This window comes from Primulina tabacum, chromosome 1, assembly GCF_025594145.1.
Source record: "Primulina tabacum isolate GXHZ01 chromosome 1, ASM2559414v2, whole genome shotgun sequence".
Classification (NCBI taxonomy): Eukaryota; Viridiplantae; Streptophyta; class Magnoliopsida; order Lamiales; family Gesneriaceae; genus Primulina; species Primulina tabacum.
The window spans coordinates 14,077,445-14,101,034 of NC_134550.1; the positions used below are offsets into that span (position 1 = coordinate 14,077,445).

Consider the following 23,590-nt stretch of genomic DNA (forward strand, 5'->3'; position numbering starts at 1 on the left):
CTCTGATTTTTTCTTTATTATGTGTATGAACTCAATATTTGATCCTTTCACTGCATTATGTAGAAGGCATACCACTGATGCCCACTGGTTAGAACTTATCGAGTCCCAACAAACATTATCTTTTTCCCCTTCAATCTCTCCAAGAAATCCATATATATGAAAAATAGCTTAAAATTGAAACTCAAAATCTACATCTTCCCGGCCCGATTTCTATAGTAAATGAAAATGAATTAAACAGACACGTATGTAATTAGGAATGTTGCAACCATTTGGTTGCCATCTATATTTCAGGTAGTGGTGATCGGGTCGACCGTACTTCAGGCAATCAAATTCTTTTCGGATAAACGGGCAGTCAGATGAGTCGTTAAGAGACAATAGGTATGGGTCGCACGAGGTTGATCCTTGAATGATCAGATAAATTTCTGATGAGTGCGTGCTTGAATAAGCGATGAAAGATGAAACTTTAAGTGTGTTCAAGATCTTCATATATGCAAGCTTTCACTACAAGAAATTTCACGTTCAACAACACTCAAAAGACAACGGTTTTATGAAACCGTTGTCTTTTTCCTTTTAACAACGGTTTTAACAAAAACTGTTGTCGTCGTGAATTTTTCCTTGTCAAAGACAACAGTTTTTTAAAAATCGTTGTATTTTATGGGTCAACGACAACGGTTTTAGCAAACTATTGTCTATGGACGTGTTTTTTGGTTGCTAAGACGACGGTTTTCAATACCGTTGTCTTTGTGCTGGTTCTTTATTTAGCTAAGACAACGGTTTTGTTAAAACCATTGTCTTTTATGGGTTACGACAACGGTTTTTATACCGTTGTCTATGAGCGGGTTTTTTTAGTAGCTACGACAACGGTTATTAATACCGTTGTCTATGAGCGCGTTTTTATGTAGCTAAGACAACGGTTTTAAAAACGGTTGTCTATTAACGTCAGTGAAAGACAACGATTTTTGTTAAAACTGTTGTCTTTTATGGGTTATGACAACGGTTTTATACCGTTGTATATGAGTGGATTTTTTTAGTGGCTACGACAACAGTTATTAATACCGTTGTCTATGAGCGGATTTTTAGGTAGCTAAGACAACGGTTTTTAAAACCGTTGTCTATTAACGTCAGTGAAATATAACAGTTTTTTTAGTAGCTACGACAACGGTTTATAAAATCATTGTTATGTACATTTTTAGGGCCTAAGACAACGGTTTAAAAAAAATTGTTGTCGATAGAAGAAAAACTGTTTATTTAGCGACGGATTTTCTTCAACCGTCGCTAAATATAGCGTAAAACCATCGCATTATTAAATTAGCGATGGTTTTAAGAAAAACAGTCGCTTTATTTAGCTATGGTTGTAACAATAGCGACGGTTGTAACCAAACCGTCGCAATTTTAAATTTGCGAAAATAAAACCGTCGCTAATTTAAAAATCGCGAAAGTTGTTTAAAGCACCGTCGCTAATAACGACGGTCTTATCACGGTTCAATAAGATCTGTCGCAAATAGCGACAGTTTATGACAAAATCGTCGCTAATAGGGACGGTTTAAACAAAAACCGTCGCAAACTAACAATAAATATCCGCGTCTTGGATCTATTTTCTTCCCACAATAAATTTTCCTTTCTTTCACGATTTTAATTTCCCTTCAATTATTGATTTCTTGATAAATTTTTTAGTTTTAGTTAAGATTATAAATATTATTAGTTTAGTAAGATTGTAAGTTTTTTTTGTCACATTTATTAAATTATAATTTTTTTATTTTACGTAAAAAAATAGCGACGAAAATCTTATGAAAAACCGCCGCTAAGCATATGAATAACCGTTTTTAATTAGTGACGGAAATCATATGAAAACTGTCGCTAATAATATTAAAAACCGTCGCTATTGACCTTTAACAACGATTTCTCAGTGCTACGACAACGGTTTTTCTCCGTCGTCTTTAGACGTCTAGGACAACGGTTTTTCACCGTTGTATTCGAGCGTACTCTTTAACCATAAGGCCTTTAATAACTGTTTTACAAGAAATACGACAACGGTTTTTCACCGTCGTCGTCTTTAAATGTCTACGACAAAGATTTTTCACCGTTGTCTTTGAGCACACCCTTTAACCACAGGGCCTTTAACAATGGTTTTACAAGACCTACGACAACGATTTTTCACCGTTGTGTTTAGCCTTTTTTTCTAGTGTTTGTGATATAGCAATATTTTTAGGTGTCCCTCGGCCATCCCGTACCTTCTATAGCTGGTTGGACAACTTGCAACTTTCACCAAAACCAGAAACAATACAATATGATATGTAAGGATAAAACGAGGCTCAGAAGAACTGATTTTGGCTTCTCTAAATATGCAGAAAACCAAGGCGAAGACCACAAAAATTTCTCGATCAAAACCTCGGTTACTGATAACCAACTCAACCCTAAGCAAATAGCCCCTACGCACACAGCTCACCACACATAGTAGGAGAACTTAACCAATGCTAAAAATGACACTGATCGAGACAGCACAAGGAACCGAGGGCAGTTTCCAATCTCAAACACACTCTCGTATATCACTTGAGGAATAGAGAAGAAGAAGAGAAGAGAAGAGCTCACATGCACCAAGCAAAGAGCACTGCACGCAGAAGAAGAATGAAGAGTACAGCGTAAACTTTCACGCTATTGCCTATATCCCAAAACTCACATTTGGCTGCTGGGAACAATCAGTATTTAAAATAACAACCTAGTAGGCCAAGTCTTTAAGGGAATGGGCTTTGGGTTATTGGGCTTGGGATAAAGTTTGGCCAAACCCAACATTTCTCCATCTTTCGGCCCAACGCCGGTTCACTGGACAGGAGAGTCACCTACATCCATCATCATTGCCCCACTTGCAGAAAACACAAAGTTAATACAAGTACGAATTTATTGCAAACACCAAGTAAGCTACATAAAATAACAGAAACCGAACACATCAGTCAGAAGTATCAAAATTTAAAATTTTTAAACAAGATCTGAATTTTTCAATAGACAAACACTTAGTTCCCATATCATCAGGATTAAATTGAGAAGGAATTTTTTCAAGATAGACTATAATTTTTGCAACCACGTCACGAATGTAGTGGAATCTAACATCAATATGTTTAATTCTATCATGAAAAACAAGATTCTTACACAGTTGTATACCATACTGGCTATCAGAAAATACTATAACTTCACCTTCAAGAAAATCAATTTCAGAAATAAGGCCTTTCAACCAAATAGCTTCTTTTAAAGCTTCAGTGACATCAACATACTCAGATTCAGTAGTTGAAGGAGCAATAATGTGTTGTAATTGAGATTTCCCGCTAATACAAGCACCACACAATGTAAACACATAAGAAGTTGTTGATTTTCTATTGTCCCTATCATTTTCATAGTTAGAATCCACATATCCAACCAATTTAACACCAACATCAGATTTGAAAATTTTAAAACATGCTTCACAGAACCATTCAGATATCTCAAAAGCCATTTGACAGCTTGCCAATGGTAAACACTAGGATTAGACATATATCGACTCAAACAACTCACAGAATATAAAATATCAGGCCTCATGCTAACCATTAAATACATGACAACACCTATAGCATTTGAATTTGGCACATTCTTCATGTTTTTAAAATCAAAATCAGCTTTAGGAGATTGTTCTTTACTTAGAACAAAATGACCAGCTAAAGGTACATTGACTGGTTTTGCATTCGACATGGAAAATTTACACAAAACTTTCGTAACATAAGTATCCTGATTCAACAAAATGACAGAACGTTTTCTATCACTATAAATGTTAATGCCAAGACTACATTTAGCATCTCCTAGGAATTTCATATCAAATTTAGTACTCAAGCAATTTTTGACATGGTCAATAGTTTTTACACAGGAACTCAATAGCATATCATCCACATAGATAAGTAAGAAAACAGAAACTTTAGCATTCTGTTTGAAATACAAGCAATTATCATAATTACTTCTAGTAAAATCCATAGAGAGCATGCATTCATCAAACTTTTTGTTCCATTGCCTCGGAGTTTTCTTCAATCCATACAAAGATTTCTTTAGCAAACAAACATGATCAAAATACTTAGAAACAACAAAACCATCAGGTTGCATCATAAAAAAAATTTCATCAAGTTCACCGTGTCAAAAAGAAGTTTTAACATCTAATTGTTTCAACTCCCAATCAAACTGAGCAACAAAAGCAATTATAATTCTCACAGTAGTAAACTTTACAACAGAAGTAAATATTTCAGTACAGTCTATCCTTTCCTTTTGCGTAAAGCCCTTAGCCACTAACCTAGCTTTAAATCTAACAGATTCATATTCATTCTTGACCTTAAATAACCAATTATAGTCCACAACAGAATAATTTTCAGGTTTAGGTACTAGAATCCAAGTGTTGTTAACATGAAGTGAATTAATTTCTTCATTCATCCCATTTAACCATTGCATAGAATTTTCAGACTTTAAAGCCTCTTCATATGACTTAGGTTCAAGTTTATCAATCGATTCAAACACACTAAGTGCATGAGGAGTCATATAAAAATCGTCAAAACATTGTGGTTGCCTAATATTTCTTCTAGATATATCCCTAGCCAATTGATAATCATTCAAATCACTAAGATCATTTTCAGGCATATTTTCAGCAATTTCTTCATGCACATCAGCATCAACTTGATTATCAAAAACAGTTTCAGACAGATTTTCAGGCAAATCATTCACATCAGGAACATTCTGCACATTTTCAGAATCATAACTTGGACCAAGTAAATGCTCCACCTTGTTTGGAGCAGTGGTAGGTTTAGGAATAGGTAAAGGAACAGATAAACAGGAAAATTCAAACTCAATGAAAACAACATCCATACTGATTAACACTTTAAAACCAAGTTGGTCCCTTAACCACATTCTATAACCCTTAACCCCATCAGGATAGCCAAGAAAAACACATTTCACATACCGAGGTTCAAGTTTGTCATTTTTCTGATACACAAAGCAGAACAACCAAAGACTTTCAAGTTTGCAAAATTAATTTGCGTACTAGACCACACAGATTATGGACATTTATCATTCAAAGGCACAGAAGGAGACATATTTATCAAATAAGTAGCAGTACAAACAGCTTCACCCCAGAACTTTTTTGAAAGACCAGAACTTGCAAGCATACACCTCACATTTTCAAGTAAAGTTCTATTCATATGCCCAGCTACACCATTTTGTTGAGGCGTATAAGGGAGTGTCATATGTCTTTGAATACCAGATTCAGTACACAAATTGTCAAACAATTGATTACAAAATTCAAGACCATTATCAGTTCTTAGAATTTCAATTTTCCTGCCTGTTTGATTTTCAATCAAGGTTTTCTAGTTTTTAAACTTTTCAAACACATCAGATTTGTTTTTCATTAAAAACACCCAAACGTTTCTTGAAAAATCATCAATAACAGATAAAAAATATCGATTCCCACCATGTGTGGGCACACTAGCAGGACCCCAAACATTAGCAGGCAAATACTCAAGTATTTCAGAAGTGATAGAATGCTTGAGAATAGAGGAATTAGAAAACGTCAGTCTAGACTGTTTACCAAAAACACATGCATCATAAAATGACATACAAGACAATTTGTCACTACCAAAATAACCATGTTTGTGCAAAAATTTGAAGACCTTTAGAACTCATGAGACCTAATATTTTATGCCACAAATCAGTTTTGTAACTCAAGACAGTGTTCACAGAATTTGCACACGAGATTCAAATTCAGCATAGCAAACATACGAGGTTTTCTTTTTAGCCTCTTTGAAAATCACCAAAGATCCTTTTATAATTTTCATAACCCCATTTTCCCATCTACCATGTAAACCGTCATCTTCCAATGCAGCACGGGAAATCAAATTATGACATAAATCGGGAACATGCCTAACATTTTTCAAAGTCAACACATGACCAGAATCAAATTTCAGTGAAACATCACCAAGATCAGCAACTTGACACAATTTTTCATTTGCCATAGAAACAGACCCATGCTTTACTTCTTTATAACTAGAAAACAAATTTTTAAATGGAGACATATGGAAAGCGCAAGTAAAATCAACTAACCATTCATTTTTTCACACAGAACTTGAATGCAGAGAATTCACTACAGACACATCACATATCTCAGTCACATAAAATATCACCCATGTTTTCACTACAAGAAGCCATATTAGCATGGTCATCATTTTGATTTTTAAAATTTTGGTTTTGCTTATGCCTAGAACACTCTTTAATGTGATGACCAGTTTCACCACAATTATAGCATTTTGTATTCTTGGGCTTCGACTTAGACCTTGATTTGAAGGTTTTTGATTTTGAAATCTATTTTGAGACCTTCCTCTAATAAACGTTACCTCACCAGAATTATTACCACCCTTATTGGTTTTTAAATCAATATCTTTGCTCTTCAAGCCATTCACAAGAGTTTTTAACTTTATCTGATCTCTATCATACTTAATGGCAGATTTAACATCACTACGTGAATAAAATATAGCATTTAAAAGAACAATAGAGGTGTAATCATAAATATGTTTATCTCCAATTTTATTAATGTCTTGCACTAGTTTGGTAAACACATCAAGATTTTCATCAATGTCTTTGTTTAAATCAATTTTGAACCGGAAAAATTTATCAAGCAAAAACAATTTACTGCGTAAGAAGTTTCAGTATAAAGTTTTTCTAATTTTTCCAAAAAGTTTCTTAGCCGATTTCAATTTACCAACTTTTCTAACACAGAGTTAGACAAGTTCAAAATTGTAGACGAGTAAGCAAACTCATCATTTTCAGCCTTTCTATCGGTAGTTTCGGTAGCTGAATATGAAAGGTCTATCGCTTTGAAAACCTTTTGTTGTATCAAAATACCTTTCATTTTCTGTTGTCATATTGAAAAATCTGTTTTTTCGTTAAAAGGTTCGAGATGATATCCAGTCATAGCCGTTTTTTAAAAAAACACAACAATTAATCAAAAACAACAAATTTTCACACAGAAAAAATTTAAATCACACAAGATCAAAGCGAACACGGCGGAAGCAACTTTTAGCCACGGAAATGGGAACACAACAATAACCAACAAGCACATAAAACCTAGAGTTCTACCAGCAACAAATCCCAGCACATAAATCTGTGGCAAGCGGTTACGCTACTAAAGCAGTAAAAGTGGTTCCAGCCAATATACCAAAGCGAAACCTTAAGTAAGAGTTTCAGATTCCGATGAACCCACGGCGACGGCACGAGGGGCAACAACCAATGACTCTGATACCACTTTTAGGTGTCCATCGATCAACTCGTACCTTCTATAGCTAGTTGGCCAACCTGCAACTTTCACCAAAGCCAGAAACGATACAATATGATATGTTAAGATAAAACGAGGCTCAAACGAACTGATTTTGGCCTCTCCAAATACGCAGCAAACCCTATTTTACGACTTTAAAAGAAAATGAAAAATATTTTTAGGGATGTGACTTGACTGTGACAAAAGATATGATTTATGATATATGATTTTATGGGGATTTCGTGAGGGGAAAAGGCCCCAGAGGGAACCCATTTACGGGAAAAGGCCCCAGAGGGAACCCATTTACGGGAAAAGGCCCCAGAGAGAACCACTTGTGGGAAAAGGCCTCCTAGGGAACCCGTCTATGGGAAAAGGCCCCCGAGGGAATCCCAACGATCTTATTTCCATAGTGGAGCCTAGTCCACACCCCCATGGGGCATGTGGAGCTAAGACTGCAGTCGACCAAAGGATAAAAGCTAGTCACTTTAAAGGATCAAATTTCACCCAAAATGATATATGATTGAAAGCTTATGATAAAAACGATTCCTATGATATATGATGTATGATGAGGATTAAAGCTATTTTAAAATGATTTATTTATGCTTGAATAATTTTAAATGATTTATTTATGTTCAAAAGTTTATTTTAAATAAAAGTATGATTTTTAATGCATGTGATTGTATATGTATTATTTGCTATCCATGTTTAGAACGTGCTGATTCTTTAGACTCACTAGGTTTGTATGATGCAGGATTTGAGATTTTCTAGAGGCGGTGACGATTGAGTCGATCGAGTACAACAGTACACACCCGAGAACCTTTATGTTTCTGCACTAGCTTATTAGATTTATGATTTAAATATTACGATCATGATTTTTATTAAAGATATTTTTATGCTTTAATTATTGGTAGTTGATATTTTTAAAGGTCAATTTAGGAAGTTTTGGTTAGGTGATGACTTAGGATTTATTTTATGCACTTTATATTTAAATTGTTAAATTATTATGACCTATGATTATGTTAAATTATTTTATTTAGTAATTTAGAATTTATGATTTAAGATTATCGAGGTCGTTTCATCTAATGTCACAGACTTAGTTAGCATTCTTAGTTCATGTGTGGCATTTAACATTCGGCTCCGTGCGTATTAGTAAATCAGCCTTAAAAAGCGATCTTGGTGATTAAGTGTATAAACAAGCACAAGTAGCTTGAAGCGATCTTGGTGATTAAGTGTGTGTATAAACAAGAACAAGTAGCTTGGAGAATTTATAAAAAGAGAAAGTAATACATTTGGTTGAGAGTATAATGTTTTATTAGATTTTGATTGTTGGATTAAAAATGAGCTCCTACACCTTTATATAAAAGTATTATTCTATGTACATTCTTGTAATGCTAGAGCATTACGTATTATTCTACACAATTGAACATTCTGTGTTTTAAATAAAATGTTTGCACAAGATATATGGATTTTGATGATAAATTTGAGAGTTTAAATCAAGTAAACAATTTGAGAGAATTAAATTTCCTCAAATTAGAGTAAACATTTATGTTTTTCGTTTTTTTTTTTTTTTGGAAAAAAGTGAATAAATGTCACAAACCAGATTTTAGTGAACATAATTGTCGGATTTATTGGAGCATAGTGATAAGTGAGCACAGGGACGGATCCAGGAATAAAAGTTGGGAGGGGCTTGAAGTCAATATGATAAGTTATATATTATTAAAAAAAATTTACATTATATCGTTCAACGAAGTTGTGCCCTACGAGATTTTAAAACATAAAATTCATCAATAATAGAATTTACATCAATATGTTTAGCTAAATCTCGTTCCATATAGAGTGTCAAACAATCGGCAAGAAAGTCATCCTCCATTTTATTGCGAAGTGCCGTCTTCACATGCTTCATTGCTGAAAAAGCCCGCTCAGTAGTGGCAGTAGACACAGGTAATGTCAAAACAAGATGAATCAATCTAGTCAACATAACATAAACACTTGACCGTCCACTCTCGGTCAATTGCTGACACAACTCAACAAGTGTAGAAACCTTTAAATTCTGCATCACATCAAGTTTATAATGTATCAATTCATACTCCAAAGCAACAATTTCTTGATCTGTGAAATCTCCAGAATAAAACTTCTTCGCAAGCTTGCAAATATCATCACTGTTAAATGAGTCAAATGAATTTTTAGGATCTAAAGCTGTACTAAGAGAAAGAAGTTCTACCGATGACTCATTGAACCGAGTATTTAACTCCATCAAAATGAAATCTATTGCTGCATTAAAAACATCAAAGTGGTAATGATGTTCTATTGTATTTTGCCGACAGGAACGTCCAATCTTATATAGACAATCAAGGTCAGGTACATCAATTTCATTTCTTGAGCAAAAAACTTTAACTTCCTGAAGAAATTCATTCCACTCACATTCTCTAAATTCTTGAAGGCAAGTTTTGGTAGTAGTGACAAATGTGATAGCAGTCAAAATGTCTTGAGATTTTCTTTGAAGAATTTGACAAAGAGTATCTGTTGTTCTCATAATTTTATGCATTAAGTGCAAAATAAACACAAATTCAAAGCTTGCCATGTTTCTGTAAATCCCCCGAACTTCAGCCTTAACTCTTCCATTTGGAGAATAATCACTGAGAACTTCAAAAACTTTGCAAGTTGCAGTGTACATACCTATCAAGCTTTTTACCGAATCATAGTGAGAACTCCAACGAGTAGCTCCTGCTCGTTGCAAATTACCAATCTGGTTTGCACCACTTCCAGAATCACGTTCTCCAATTGACAACATATACTCAATTTCATTTCTTTGTGCAGTATGTAATTCAGCAATGCGCTTTAGTAGAAGAAGTGACAATATTAACAATATTGTCCAAATGAGAAAAGAATTCCCAAATAACACTAACATCCTTAGCTGCAGAAACCAATGTCAGTTGTAAACGATGTGCAAAACAGTGGACATAGTATGCATAGGGACAATCTTTGAGAAATAACGCTTGAAGTCCATTCCACGCTCCACGCATATTGCTAGCACCATCATATCCTTGGCCTCTGATTTTCTTAACATGGAGATCATGATGAACAAGAACATTTGATATCTCATTTTTCAAATTCATTGAGGTAGTGTCCCTAACACTTTTGAAAGCAAAAAATCTTTCTGTCAAAATCCCATGATTGTTCACAAACCTCAATATAATGGCCATTTGCTCTCGTTTAGATATATCTCGGGCTTCATCAACAAGAATACAAAAGTATTTATCTCCAACTTCTTCACGAACCATCTGTCGTACTCTATTGGCCATAATATGTAAAATCTCTTTCTGAATTTCTGGAGCGATATATTGGGCATTTTTTGGAGCATTCTCAAGCACAACTTCATCAATTTCTATATTCATTTTTGCAAAAGCCTTCACCAATTCAAGAAAATTTCCACGATTAGATGAAGATAGAGATTCATCGTTACCTCTAAAAGCACAACCTTGAAGTGCTAGCCAACGAACAGCTACAATTGAGGTGCTCAAACGCAGACGATTTTTCTCTTTTTCCTCTTTAGATTGTGCATGCATCACTTTATCAATATGTTGTGAGGGCCTCATCAAATTTTCAGCCCTTCTCTCACACATAGTATGAGGTGAAGAAGCTGCAGAACCAATATGGGCAAGAAAAGCACATGTTTTTCCTTGGTTTACCCTTTTCCAATTGTCAAATCCTTCATTGACCAATGCCGAGATATTAGATGAATTAACATCATTCAGGAAAAGAAAACAATAGAAACAATATGCCTTATTTGTTGAAGGCGAATACTCCAACCAATAAAATTTCTGAAACCATTTTTTCTGAAAAAGACGATTCTGGCTTCCAAATTTTGTACCTGGATACTCCAACATATCTGGTTGATAAGGCCCCATATTTAGATATGAACGTCTTATCTCATCTCGTACATTAACATGATATTCACATATCTGTTTTCTTTTTCCCGGATCTCGTTCAATAAAAGTAGACGAAGACTGATGATCGTCTCTAGGAGAGGAACATGAAGGAATTTGGATATTGGGAAATAGAAGACTTTCACTGGATTGATGTTGCATTGTAAGGACCGTAGGAATTGAAGTATCTTCACTAGCTTGACGATCTCTCTTCTTAAAGAAAGAGGATATCAATGTTTTTCCTTTCTTTGCAGCAGATTGATATTCCATTTTGAAATAGTTCAATTTATAATCCTAAACAAGAATAAAATAATTATTAAACAAATAAACAAGTAATAGTCAATCAACAACTCAACAACAAACAATCAAGAAACCACAAATCACACACAGAGAAGCTATAAAAAACAAAATAAAAAATGTATAGCCGATTCTTACCTGGATTGTTGCCTTGCCGATGAGCAATTCGATTTCTTCGGGAGTCCGCAATTCTATTCTGTCGCTAAAGGGCTTGGGACTTGGGAGAGAAATTTTGTAGAATTGAGGTGGGGCGGATCAGAGGATAAATTTGGTTAAAAATAGGATCAAATATATCCGTATATATCTCAAGGAGTACCTAACATTTTTTTTAGGTTCCATTTCTTAAAAAATAATTTGATTAGAAGGCCAACAATTTAACTCGACACAAAATTGATGTAATTACAGTGGCCCATATAAAAAATAAATTTAAGTCTATGGAAACCTAATATAAATACCAAAATTCCAAATTAACCGTATCAAATTTTGAATTAATAAATCAATCTGATTAATTATTTCCATCCATCCGAAATTTGTATACAGCTTAGCCAAAACTCAGAATTGCAAATTAACTCAAAATTTAACTATGAAAATAACTCGATCGATCAACCCTTCTTTTCTTCATGGCCTCTCTCTTTTGCCTCCGGGCCTCTTCCATTTTTGACTGAGGACCGAACGAAGTCCCCTTCCTGGAGTCCTTGCGTGAAGGCGGTAATCTTAGTTTCAGGAGCGCAGAAAGGTACTTCTAAAAATGCTTTGTTGAATTTGCGGATGTATGCACCTAATGATTCGTCACTTCCCTGCTTTACTTCAAACGTATTGAAAGATATCTTTTTATTTCTCTTGCTAATACTGAATTGATGCAACAAAATGCTCTTAAAATAATCAAAAGATCGTATGCTCAGAGGCTCGAATTTGTCAAACTAACATTGGGCTGACTCCATCAACGTGGTCAGGAAAGCTTTGCACTTTATCCTGTTGTAATAGTAGTGCAACATGACCATATATTCAAAACAGGATAAAGTGCTCCTCGGGATCTGTGTTTCCATCAGACTCCCTTACTTTTGCTTATTTGTAATGGGTAGGAAGAGGCTCATTCAGTATATAGATGGAAAAAGGACATACTTTTGGCTGGAATTATAGGGCCCTAGAGGACCCGGCCTGTCTTTCCGGATTTTTCACTTTCTTTCTCAAGTCTTCCAATTCCTCGGCCATGATAAGAGCCTTGGAACACTCCTAGGAACTTTCTTCCCTCCTAGTCTTGTCCTGAGGAGGGGACTCATCCTCAGACCCTTCTTCATGGTGAATATGGTTGCTACTAGGAGGTAACTTCTCTATCATGGCTTTCTGGATAGCCACTGCTACACACTGAGTTAATTTCTCTTAGTTGATCACAAAAGTTTGCTGAGGTGGTGGATTTCCCTGGGAAACCTCTGGGTCTGAGAGCTCCCTCTTAGAACCATCTCTCCGGGTTGATTTCCGTGTGGAAACCATATATACGCCTTATATCTAGTTTCTTACATATGACGCCAATGATATCGACCATGTAAATCAGGTTGAGCTAAGTGGGCGATTATACCGGGTCGGACGGCTTTCTTCTCGGGTACACTGGAGATCAAGTGGAGAGTACCCGGAGAATAGAATCTGCACACTTAAAATATTAAAGAATGTTAGTGGGGCGTCGAAAGGTTTTCCGGCGTGACCACTACAACGTTCAAATTAGTCAAGTGTTTTACGCAAAAAAAAAGTGTGTAGAGAGTATGCTTTCTAGCGAAAAATTATCTGAAAAAATTAGTGTCAATTAAACCTGGTATTTGTAAAGGAAAAGTTTGCTCATGTCCTGCTCCCTGACATTGCCATATCAGACAACATATACCAATCCTGATCTAGTCACATCATCCCTACATGTACTGAAAGACATGCAAATGATATCAAAAATCATGGCACCACATACTTATGAACCCGAGAGTGACACATGTACCAAGGTGCTCAGGTAGATGATCATGATGTGAAGCCCCGTCCTCTGACTTATCACTCTGCTCAGGCTTACACTATCCGGGCTCACCCGTACTCGTGGTGATCTGGTCTGTCTCCCTGGTTGGTGCTTTTTTAGCTGCCCAATTTTACCACAGCCTAAGTTCTAAGATGACACGGTCACTGCTGGGAGTTATCACTACACAATAGAACATTCTGTGTTTTAATAAAATGTTTGCAAAAATCTCAAATATAATTTAATAGATTTAGTGTGAGAATTTAGGAGTATCAACTTTCTTTACGCACAATATATATGGATTTTGATGATAAATTCGAATCCACCAAAAAGAGAATTTAAATCAAGTAAACAATTTGAGCGAATTTAAACATTTGAGCGAATTAAATTTGTTCAAATTATAGTAAACATTTAAATCATATTTTAGTGAACATAAGTAGGGGTGGGCACGGGTCGGGTTTTTCGGGTTTCAGGTAGTTTGAATTGGGTACCAATTTTTTCGAGTAGCATTTTCATTACCCGAACCCAATCCGATTCTGGACACTACCCGCCTTTTCGGGTACCCGATAAGGTCGTGTTCGGGTTCGGGTTTGGGTTTGGGTAGGGGTCGGGTTCGGATTTCTTTCTGACAAAATAACATTTTCTCATTTTGTGCCTACCAAATAATATATGATGAAAAAAGGCTTATCACAATAATATTTCTACAAAAGTTAAACACAAAAAATATTTATTTCAAAACTTAGAATGAGTATTATAATTAACAAATCTTTAAATCGAGCATAAACTATTTATATGCATATATAAGAAATTAACAAGTCTAATCTTGAAATCCAACTTAGATCTTTACCAAAAAAATCAGAGTCAACTTCTTGTTTGACTTTCAAAATATCATCTGAATGTTTCATCACCTAACAAATATGTAAATTTATTAACAAAAAAATGAACATCATAAAACAAAAATAAATTATACCAATAATTCATGTTTTTCATCGATGGAGGAAACAAAATCCATAATATAAATAATAATAAGATTCATACGCATAAACTTCCAATCTTGAATTGATTACATTTTTTTTCACCTTTATCCTTGAATTAGTTATGATAATCAAACATCAATAATAGAGTATCAACACCCAATTTTGTCAACTCTGCAAAATAAACAAAGAAAATAAAATGTTAGTACTTCAAAATGTTGAGATAGATATAAAGTAAGTAAAATTAAATTAAAATACATTTGTCAATCATTTCGATAAAGTAAATAAAATAAATTAAAATATCTTTGTCAATCATTTCAGCATCACACAAATCTTCTTCCATATTAATTGGTTTTAAATCACATCGAAACCAATTGAGCACAAATGAGACATTGAACTATATTGGGCAATAAAGAACTCCTAAAAGTACACGTCCTCCGATGCTAAATGCAGCTTCTGAAGCAATGGTGAAAATTGGAACCGCCAATATATCTCGAGCCATTCGAGAAAGAATGGGAAACCTGGCACTATTATCTTTCCACCATTGCAATATATTAAAGTTTTTTCTTTCCTCCTCAAAATCTTCAGCTAAATATTTCAACTCAGACTTTACTACTTCACCTTTTCCTCCACTCTTATACATCTTGAACTCTTGCTTCAACGACAATCTAATAGCCATTTCAGACTCATCGTCCGCCTCACACGAGTGTTTCTTAGACATATCTTGCGAGCCAAGGGTGGAACTATTTTATGAAGAGCATAAACTTTTAAAAGTGTCTGGAAGTTTATTGGAATGCCTTAGTTTATAATCATCAAACAACTCGTAAAGGCCAAGTCTCACTTGTTCTTTCATGGTCTCATTTTTCCCAACACTGCCATACATTCTATCAAAAGAAAATTCAACAAACTCCTACTTATGTCGCGGATCAAGGATCACAGCATAATATAAAAATCATATTCATTTTTAAATTTTTCTCCAATACTTATCGTATTTTTCTTTCATTCTTTGGCCATCAAACTTAGTTCCAAGTCAGCACTTTCCAACCATTGCTTAAGAAGCATGTCAACCTCACTAATTTCATGAAACATAATGTTCGATGTAACATACAAAGAACCAGAAATACGCAAAGTGAGTTTGTAAAAATGTTTAAAAAATTTTAGCAAAAGCTTGGATCTTTCCCAATGCTCATTTGGAACCCCATCATATGGCTTTTTTGAAAGATCAATTCGGAAAGCAAGATCGACTTCATCATAGGCATCAAATGCTCTTTTAAGAAATATTACCGACTCCAACATTAAGTATGTTGAGTTCCATCTAGTGGGCACATCAAGAGTCAAGAACTTATTTGTTTCTAATTTTTCAAGCTGAACACACTCTTGAAATATTTTGTACCTGGATGGAGCTGCACTCCGTATGTACCTAACAGCTCCCCTAACACGATAAGTAGCTACATGCTCATCATTTCCTTTCAAACCATCTTGCATGACGAGATTAGTAATATGTGCAATACACCTTACATGAACATATTTCCCACCCAAAATATTGTTTCCCCAATTATCAAATTTCTTCTGCAAATAAACAATTGCCCCATCATTCGAAGATGCATTATCCACAGTGATAGAAAAATTGTACCTATATTCTAATCAAGTAAACGTCTCTCAATACATTTTCCTATTTCTTCACTTTTATGACCAGATATTGGGCAAAAATTCAAAATCTTTTTATGTAAGCTCCAATTTGCATCAACAAAATGAGTGAATTGATGTCCATGTATATGTGGTAATGCACATCCTTTGACAATTATCATTTATGAACTGCTCTAATTTCGCTTCTTCACTCAAATACGACTTGTAAATTTCTCTTGTTATTATCAAATATTGGACATGCAACAGACAAAAAATGTCTAAAACCAGGGTTCTCAACAGTCTTGAATGGGAGTCCATCCACAATCAACATGTAACACAATGCATCTCTAATATTTTTTGCTCAAATCTCCAATTTACACTACAAGAAAATATATGTTTAACAACACCCAACAAAAACCGTTGTCTTTTGTCTTTTAACAACGGTTTTAAGGAAAATCGTTGTCTTTTAGTGTTTTTTAAGCAAAAGACAACGGTTTTCTAAAAACTGTTATCTTTTAGCATTTTTTTTGGGAGTGTGTTTTTTTAGGGTCAAAGACAACAAAACCGTTGTCTTCTATCGTGTTTTTTTTTGGACAATCGACAACGGTTTTAGAAAACTGTTGTGGATTAGCGTTTTTTTGGGGCTCAAAGAAAACCGTTGTCTTTCAGCGTTTTTTAGGGTCAACTGTTGTCTTTTAGCATGTTTTTTTGGACAATCGACAACGGTTTTCCCGTTGTCGATTAGCGTGTTTTTTGGACAAACAACAACAACGGTTTTAATTAGCATGTTTAAATTAGCAATGGTTTTAACAAAAATCGTCGCTATATTAAAACTTTCGCAATTTTTAAATTAGTGACGATTTTAACCAAAACCGTCATTAATTTAAAATTTGCGATAGTTTTATTAAAAAAACGTCGCTAATAGCAATGGTTTAATAAAAAATCGTCGCAAATTGTCTATAAATATCCGCACCCTCGGTCCATTTTCTTCACACCATAAATTTTTCTCTTTTAGACGATTTTAATTTCGAAATATGATAAGTTTTTCGCTTCAAATCTTGGTAAATTTCTAAGTGTTAGTTAAGATCATGAATATTATTATTGTAGTCAGATTGTAAGTTTTTTGACAGATTTATTAAATTATAAAAGTAATTTTTTTTTACGAAAAAAAAATCGCGATGGATTTAGTCAACCTGAACGTCGCTACTTAGCGATGGCTTAGTCAAAAAACCGTAGTTAATTTTAGCGACGGTATATACAAAAACGTCGCTAATTAGCGACGAAAACCATACCATAAACCGTCGCAATATGATTCCTACGACAACGGTTAAAAATCCGTTGTTGTTTAACGTTTTTCTTGTAGTGTAACAAGAGAGGCCTCTTTATGACCTTTATGAATTGATTGAAACGAGAGTCTATTTTGATTTGTTTCAACCTCATGTGGTTTCTTCTTGCATGATTCATAATGGTTTTTAAGGGGTTTAGTGCCATGAACTTTTGGATCGGCTTTAATCTCTCTAGCACAATATTTGCATCTACCTTGTTGAACATTCTCATTTTCACAAAAAAATCTTTCAAATTTTTCCCACCATTGTGACCTAGACACAACCGCCCCAGTACGTTTTTTGGAATCACATAATTTATCTTCCTTCTTATCAACATTATCATCAATGTTCATACTAACCTCTTTGTATAAGTCGTCACTTTGTGGTTGTATGTTTGGCGAAGAAAGAGTTTCAGATATTCCTCCAAATTCCATGTATTGATAATTTATTAGTAGAATATTGCACTTTCTGGTTCCAAATTGTTGTAGCCCACAAGATTCAATACATCGCTACATCAAACAAGAAAATCAAATTGTAAATTACTAGGGGGAGGGAGGCAGCAGCTTGTCTAAGAAAAGATGTATGTCATGATTCTTTGTAAAACTGGCCAGAGAAAATGGTTCTTTGTCAGATTTAGTAGTACCTAGAAATGGTCGTAATATTATGTTCTTTTATGTTACAGGAGAAATATCATAGCCAGCATCAAACAAGATAATGCTACATGCACTCGCCTTGGGAAGAACCTCGTTGCGATAGAAGTAGCAATAGGAGCCGATAAAAGAAAAGCACTCACACACAAGAAATCATACATTCATCAACATGGTAAATAAAACCGAGTTTCAAAAGGAGCATTCACTTTTATTTCTCCATAGGTGGCGAGGCACCCACGTAAGTTAAAGAAATAAGTTTTTCTTAAAAAAAACATACGCTTAGCCAGTAATGGCGATCAATTTATGAGCAAGGGGAGGCGGTGAGCTCAAAGCTAAAGGCGTAAAAAACAAAATAAAAATATCAGCAGCAACACAATGACATCCCTAAAACAACACAGAAAACACATAGTGAACAATGTTGCAGACTTTCGAGAATAACAAAACCAGCAACTGTAAAACACCGACCGAAGCCAAGCTTCGAGCAAATCCAGTGTCGATTTCAATTGGTCTCCAAGAAACAACGATGTAATTCGAATTGGTTCTCCTAAACTCCCAGGAATGCCGCTCACAATCACCAACCCTCATTCTAAGTAGAGGTCAGTAATTACGATGCTTTGGAATGAGTAACGTACAGCTTTGGAAAAAAATTGTAATAATTGATTAGTTGTGGTGCAACATTTTGCAAAATTGGTTTCCAATTTATTAAACTGGACCGGTCCAATTATAAGCCTATAATTTATTTTTTAAAAAAAAAAACAATCGGGTTCACGATCGGTTAATTCAGGTAGCAACTTTATATCCGAACCCGATCCGACTAAAATATAGTCGGGTTCGAGTAGTACCCGAACCCGACTAGTTACCCGATTATACCCGAAATTGCACCCGTTCGGTTTCGGGTCGGGTGGAACCCGAAAAACTCGATCCGATTGCCCCCCCCCCCCCCCCCCCCCCCAAACATAAGGGTCGGATCTATTGGAGCATAGCCATTAGTGAGCGTATTTATAATATATTTTTCTTCCATTAGGTTATTAACTGAATCGAATTTTAAACCACTGAATTAAAATGTTTCTTCTACCAATGATAGATCAATTATATAAAATAAATCACCAAGTCAATTTGATATATTAAAAAATAATATTTCTACAAATATGGAAAGATAGAAGTTCCTACACAAAAAAAATGTTTAGATTTCATGCCTTAAAATAAGAATTAAACAATTTAACTCAACACAAAATTGATGTAATAACAATGGCCCATAAAAAATATGAAGTCTATTAAAACCTAATATAAAAATTCAAAATTAACCGTATCAAATTTTGAATTAATAAATCAATCTGACTAATTATTTGAATCCATCCAAAATTTGTATACAGCTCAGCCAAAACTCAGGATTGCAAATTTACTCAAAATTTTACTGTGAAAACAACCAAAATTTCCAATACAAAACCAACAGGTCTTCCTCAAAATTAATTACAGTTTTAATCAGAAATTAAAATATTTAATCATTATTAAGCTTACTAATCCCAATCCGTTTCACCCCAGCAGTTCGAGACCCTCCGCCGTCACCATCAACGTCGCCAAGGCAAGAAAGGTAATTTCTCACCTCCGTTCTGATCAGTTCTTGCATAATCCCAAGCAACTCTGGCCCAAACGACAGCGTTCCTTTATTCTCCTCCGTTTGTATCTCGCTGCGGTGGCGGCTCTGGTGGTGGTCCACCCGTGTCGGCGGCGTCGATGAATAGTCCTCCTTCGCAGCTGAACTCTCCGTCCATGGTAGACAGAGAGTCAGCTCAGTTAGCTCGCCATCCCCAGTTCCCTCATTGTCAACCGCCGCCGCCATGATCGTTGATTCCACCGCCGATGCCGATGCCGATGCCTGGGATAGGAAATTTAATTCGATAGGAGCAACCCCATCAGTTTCTCTATTGTCTGCATCCGGGGGGCTCATCGCCACAGAAACATCGCCGCTGTCAGCTCGCCTCAGCACCTGCGCAGGTCTCTCCTTTCCACCGCCGCATCTCCGCTTCAGAGTCGAGTTCCAGTGGTTCTTGATCGCGTTATCCGTACGCCCATTAAGCAACCTCGCGATCGTCGCCCACTTGTTCCCAAACTTGGGATGCGCCTTGAGGATGATCTCGTCCTCCTCCGCTGAGAAGGAGCGGTGCTCCACGTCGGGACACAGCTGGTTGCACCACCGCAAACGGCAAGACTTCCCTGATCTCCCGGGAATCGATCTGCTTATCAACGACCAGTTCCTGGCACCATGCTGCTGCACAAGCTTCTTCAACATCCCATCCTCCTCCGGACTCCACGTCCCCTTGATCTTTTCGCCGCCACCGTCCTCCGCAACCATTGTTCACGTAAAACCCTAACACCAAAATTAATAATTATTATTAATAATTAAAAATTTGGATCCATAGTCACATACAGTTTGTGTGTAGGGAAAAGGGGGGTTCCTGGTTCATATATAAAGGGCGGATTAGGGTAACCGGAAAAACCGGTTAAGTAGGAAGGAAGGAGCGTTACGAAAACTGGTTATAATAGGTTGGCAGTTGGTGACAGCTGGAATGATTGATTCAAAAATATGACGGTTGGGGATTAACTATTTTGATTCGTGCCGTTATGGAAGTTGCTTTTGAATTGAGATTAGGATTTTTCTCTTTCCCAAAAATAATAATAATCACGCGTGGATAGATTTGAGAAATATAGATATAAATTTTATGAGTAGTTTTTTTACCGGACCATCTCACAATCTTTATTCGTGAGACGAATCAATCATATCTATATTTATAATAAAAAGTAATATGTTTGATATAAAAAATAATACTTTTTCGTGGATGACCCAAAAATAATTACATCATTACATACATAATCACACACTAATTTTCAATATTTTCAACACTCCCCCTTGTGATGATGATCATGGTACAATGATTATCTTCATTGCGTGTTTTTATACTGCCTCATTAGAAATATTACTAGAAAAACTCATCGAAATAAAAACCATAGTAAATGAAAAAAATGTAGTCACGTAAACTCCTCCTCATGTTAACACAAATGATTTCTCACAAATTTCGTAGATTACGCATCCCAATGTTCTATATATGCTTTGTGAATATTGTCGTAGGAAGTGCCTTTGTGAAGATATCTCATGATTTTTCACTTGATTGAATGTAATATCAATATTTTTATTCTTCTTAAGCTCATGGATGAATGCAAAGAATTTAGGAGGAATATGTTTAGTTATGTCGTTTTTTATATATCATTATTTTATTTGAGTAACACATGCAGCATTATTTTCATATAGTGTCACATACTTCTTATCGAATAATAATCCGCATGAGATTTGGATATGTTGGGTCATTGATTTTAGCCACATACATTCACGGCTTGCTTCATGTAGTGGAATAATCTCGGCGTGATTTGATGAAGTTGTTACGGGTGTTTGTTTCTGTGAACGCCAAGAAATTGCAGTGTCTCTACGAGTAAATACATATCCGGTTTGAGAACGTGCCTTGTGTGGATCAGATAAGTACACAGCATCAGCATAACCAATCATACTTTGATTGGTATCTTCGGAATATATGTTTAATTCCGTTCCAGTGTCTCTTTGTTGGATATGAGCTAAATCTTGCCAATAAATTTACAGCAAAAGACATATCAGATCTTGCACAATTTACAAGATACATAAAGGCACCAATAGCACTTAGATATGGTGCTTCTGGATCAAGAATAACTTCATCATCATCACATGGACGAAATGGATCATTTTTTATGTTTAATGATCTAACAACCATTGAAGTACTTAAATGATTTGATTTATCCATATTAAAATGTTTAAGGACATTTTATGTATAATTTGACTGGTGAACAAATATTCCACATTCTTTTTGTTTAATTTGCAAACCCAGACAATATTTGGTTTTTCAAGGTCTTTCATTTCAAATTCTTCCTTCAAGTACAACACAACTTCTTAAATTTCCTTATTCATTCCAATGATGTTTAAATTATCAACATACACATCAATAATTAAGCGTTCAGATGTTGTTTTCTCAATAAAAACGCAAAGGTATATTGAATTGTTTACATATTCCTTTTTCATTAATTGGGGTGTATTCAATGTAGAGATTTAATGACTTTCAATGAATTTTTTTAAATGATAGATTTCCATGGATTTGGTAGATTTTTATTGATTTTTGTAGAATCTCACAGATTTGTAAACAGAATTCCATGGACTTTTGTAGACTTTTTGCAAGATTTTGATAGATATTTGCAAAAAAAAATTATAATTCAATTTAACAAAAGCAAAAATTTCAATATATATAATTTCTTTGAACTAGTAATTATTTAACATAAATAAAAACTTCACTTTGAAATAAATTTACTTATTTAAAAAGTAAATATGTTTAATATATGGAAAAAAATCACAATTCAATTTAACAAAATCAAAATTTCAATCCTCGTATCTATTCAACATGCATAAATAATTAATCAATAAATTTTTAATTTATAAGCATATATATAAATTTAATCAATATAGATAAATAGCTAATCAAAACATTATGAAATTTGATAAATTTTAAGCAGTTTTTTATGAAAAAAATCTAAGGTTCGTTATTGTAAATATGATCAACGTCACTCCACATTCTATTTGTTATAGTATCTCTCCATGTATTTGCATTTGCTCGTCGTTGTTCTTCAGTGTCAAATATTTGATCAAAGTTGTTATCCTCGTAAACTTGTTCTGATGAAGGTTGTGGAACTTCATTCTCTGGTTCAACTGGAAATTCATCAGATCGACACTCCAGATCCTGGTTTGACCATCATATTTGCTGCAATGCTATTCAATGCTCTCAACACTTTGTTGAAGTTTTGGCTAGTATTGTATTGTGATCGACCGAATATTTTACGAATCAAGCAATATCGAGTATTTTGACCGACAACAAGTAAAAACATGGCAAGCATTTCTTCAATACAAATATATCTTGTATCTTGCAATGGTGTTTTTTCTCTAAGGATGTTGCACAATTTTAAAAATACGTCAGGGTACATTCTATATATTTCTCGAAAGTTTGTTGGATCCTCTTTTAATATTTTATGGATATAATCGTATCCACTTGAAGTTATTGGTCGTCTATTTAAGGGACGATGGACACGTTCGTCATTCATGCTAGTTATATGCTTAGTTAGCACATAGAGGATCCCAAGAATTTCCTTCAACAAATACCTAAAAGTTTCATGTAATTTTTCTTCGAATTCCTCTTCTTCCATTTGATCTTCTACATCATGTACGTTGATATATGACATTTTAATGAACCACCTGATATCGACAAGGAATTAGAATAAAATAAGTCTATGAATTTATTGAACATCATTCCAGGTAAAACTCAAAATTTATATAAATAATCCAAAAATCCACAATCAGGAAAGAAATAAAAAGAATATGTCCAGAAATTAAATCACAATATAACTCATTATTGATCATGTCCCTAAAAATAC

The 23,590-nt window shown here is 34.8% G+C and overlaps 2 protein-coding genes and 1 pseudogene across 2 annotated transcripts; 1 reads left to right on the plus strand and 2 right to left on the minus strand.

Annotated features, from left to right (window-relative positions):
• LOC142505389 (cinnamyl alcohol dehydrogenase 1-like) overlaps nucleotides 1–92 on the plus strand; it is a 30,920-nt pseudogene extending 30,828 nt beyond the window's left edge.
• Nucleotides 93–8,964: 8,872 nt separating this feature from the next.
• LOC142518194 (uncharacterized) lies at nucleotides 8,965–11,791 on the minus strand. Its single transcript, XM_075620916.1, has 2 exons — nucleotides 11,668–11,791; nucleotides 8,965–11,526 (listed from the first exon to the last, which is right to left on the minus strand). The coding sequence occupies exon 2, from the start codon at nucleotides 11,500–11,502 to the stop codon at nucleotides 10,132–10,134; it is 1,371 nt and encodes a 456-aa protein (XP_075477031.1). The 5' UTR covers nucleotides 11,503–11,526; nucleotides 11,668–11,791; the 3' UTR covers nucleotides 8,965–10,131.
• A 7,565-nt stretch (nucleotides 11,792–19,356) lies between these two features.
• On the minus strand, nucleotides 19,357–20,536 carry LOC142542087 (transcription factor MYB73-like). Its single transcript, XM_075648528.1, has one exon. The coding sequence runs from the start codon at nucleotides 20,442–20,444 to the stop codon at nucleotides 19,590–19,592; it is 855 nt and encodes a 284-aa protein (XP_075504643.1). The 5' UTR covers nucleotides 20,445–20,536; the 3' UTR covers nucleotides 19,357–19,589.
• Nucleotides 20,537–23,590: the final 3,054 nt, after the last annotated feature.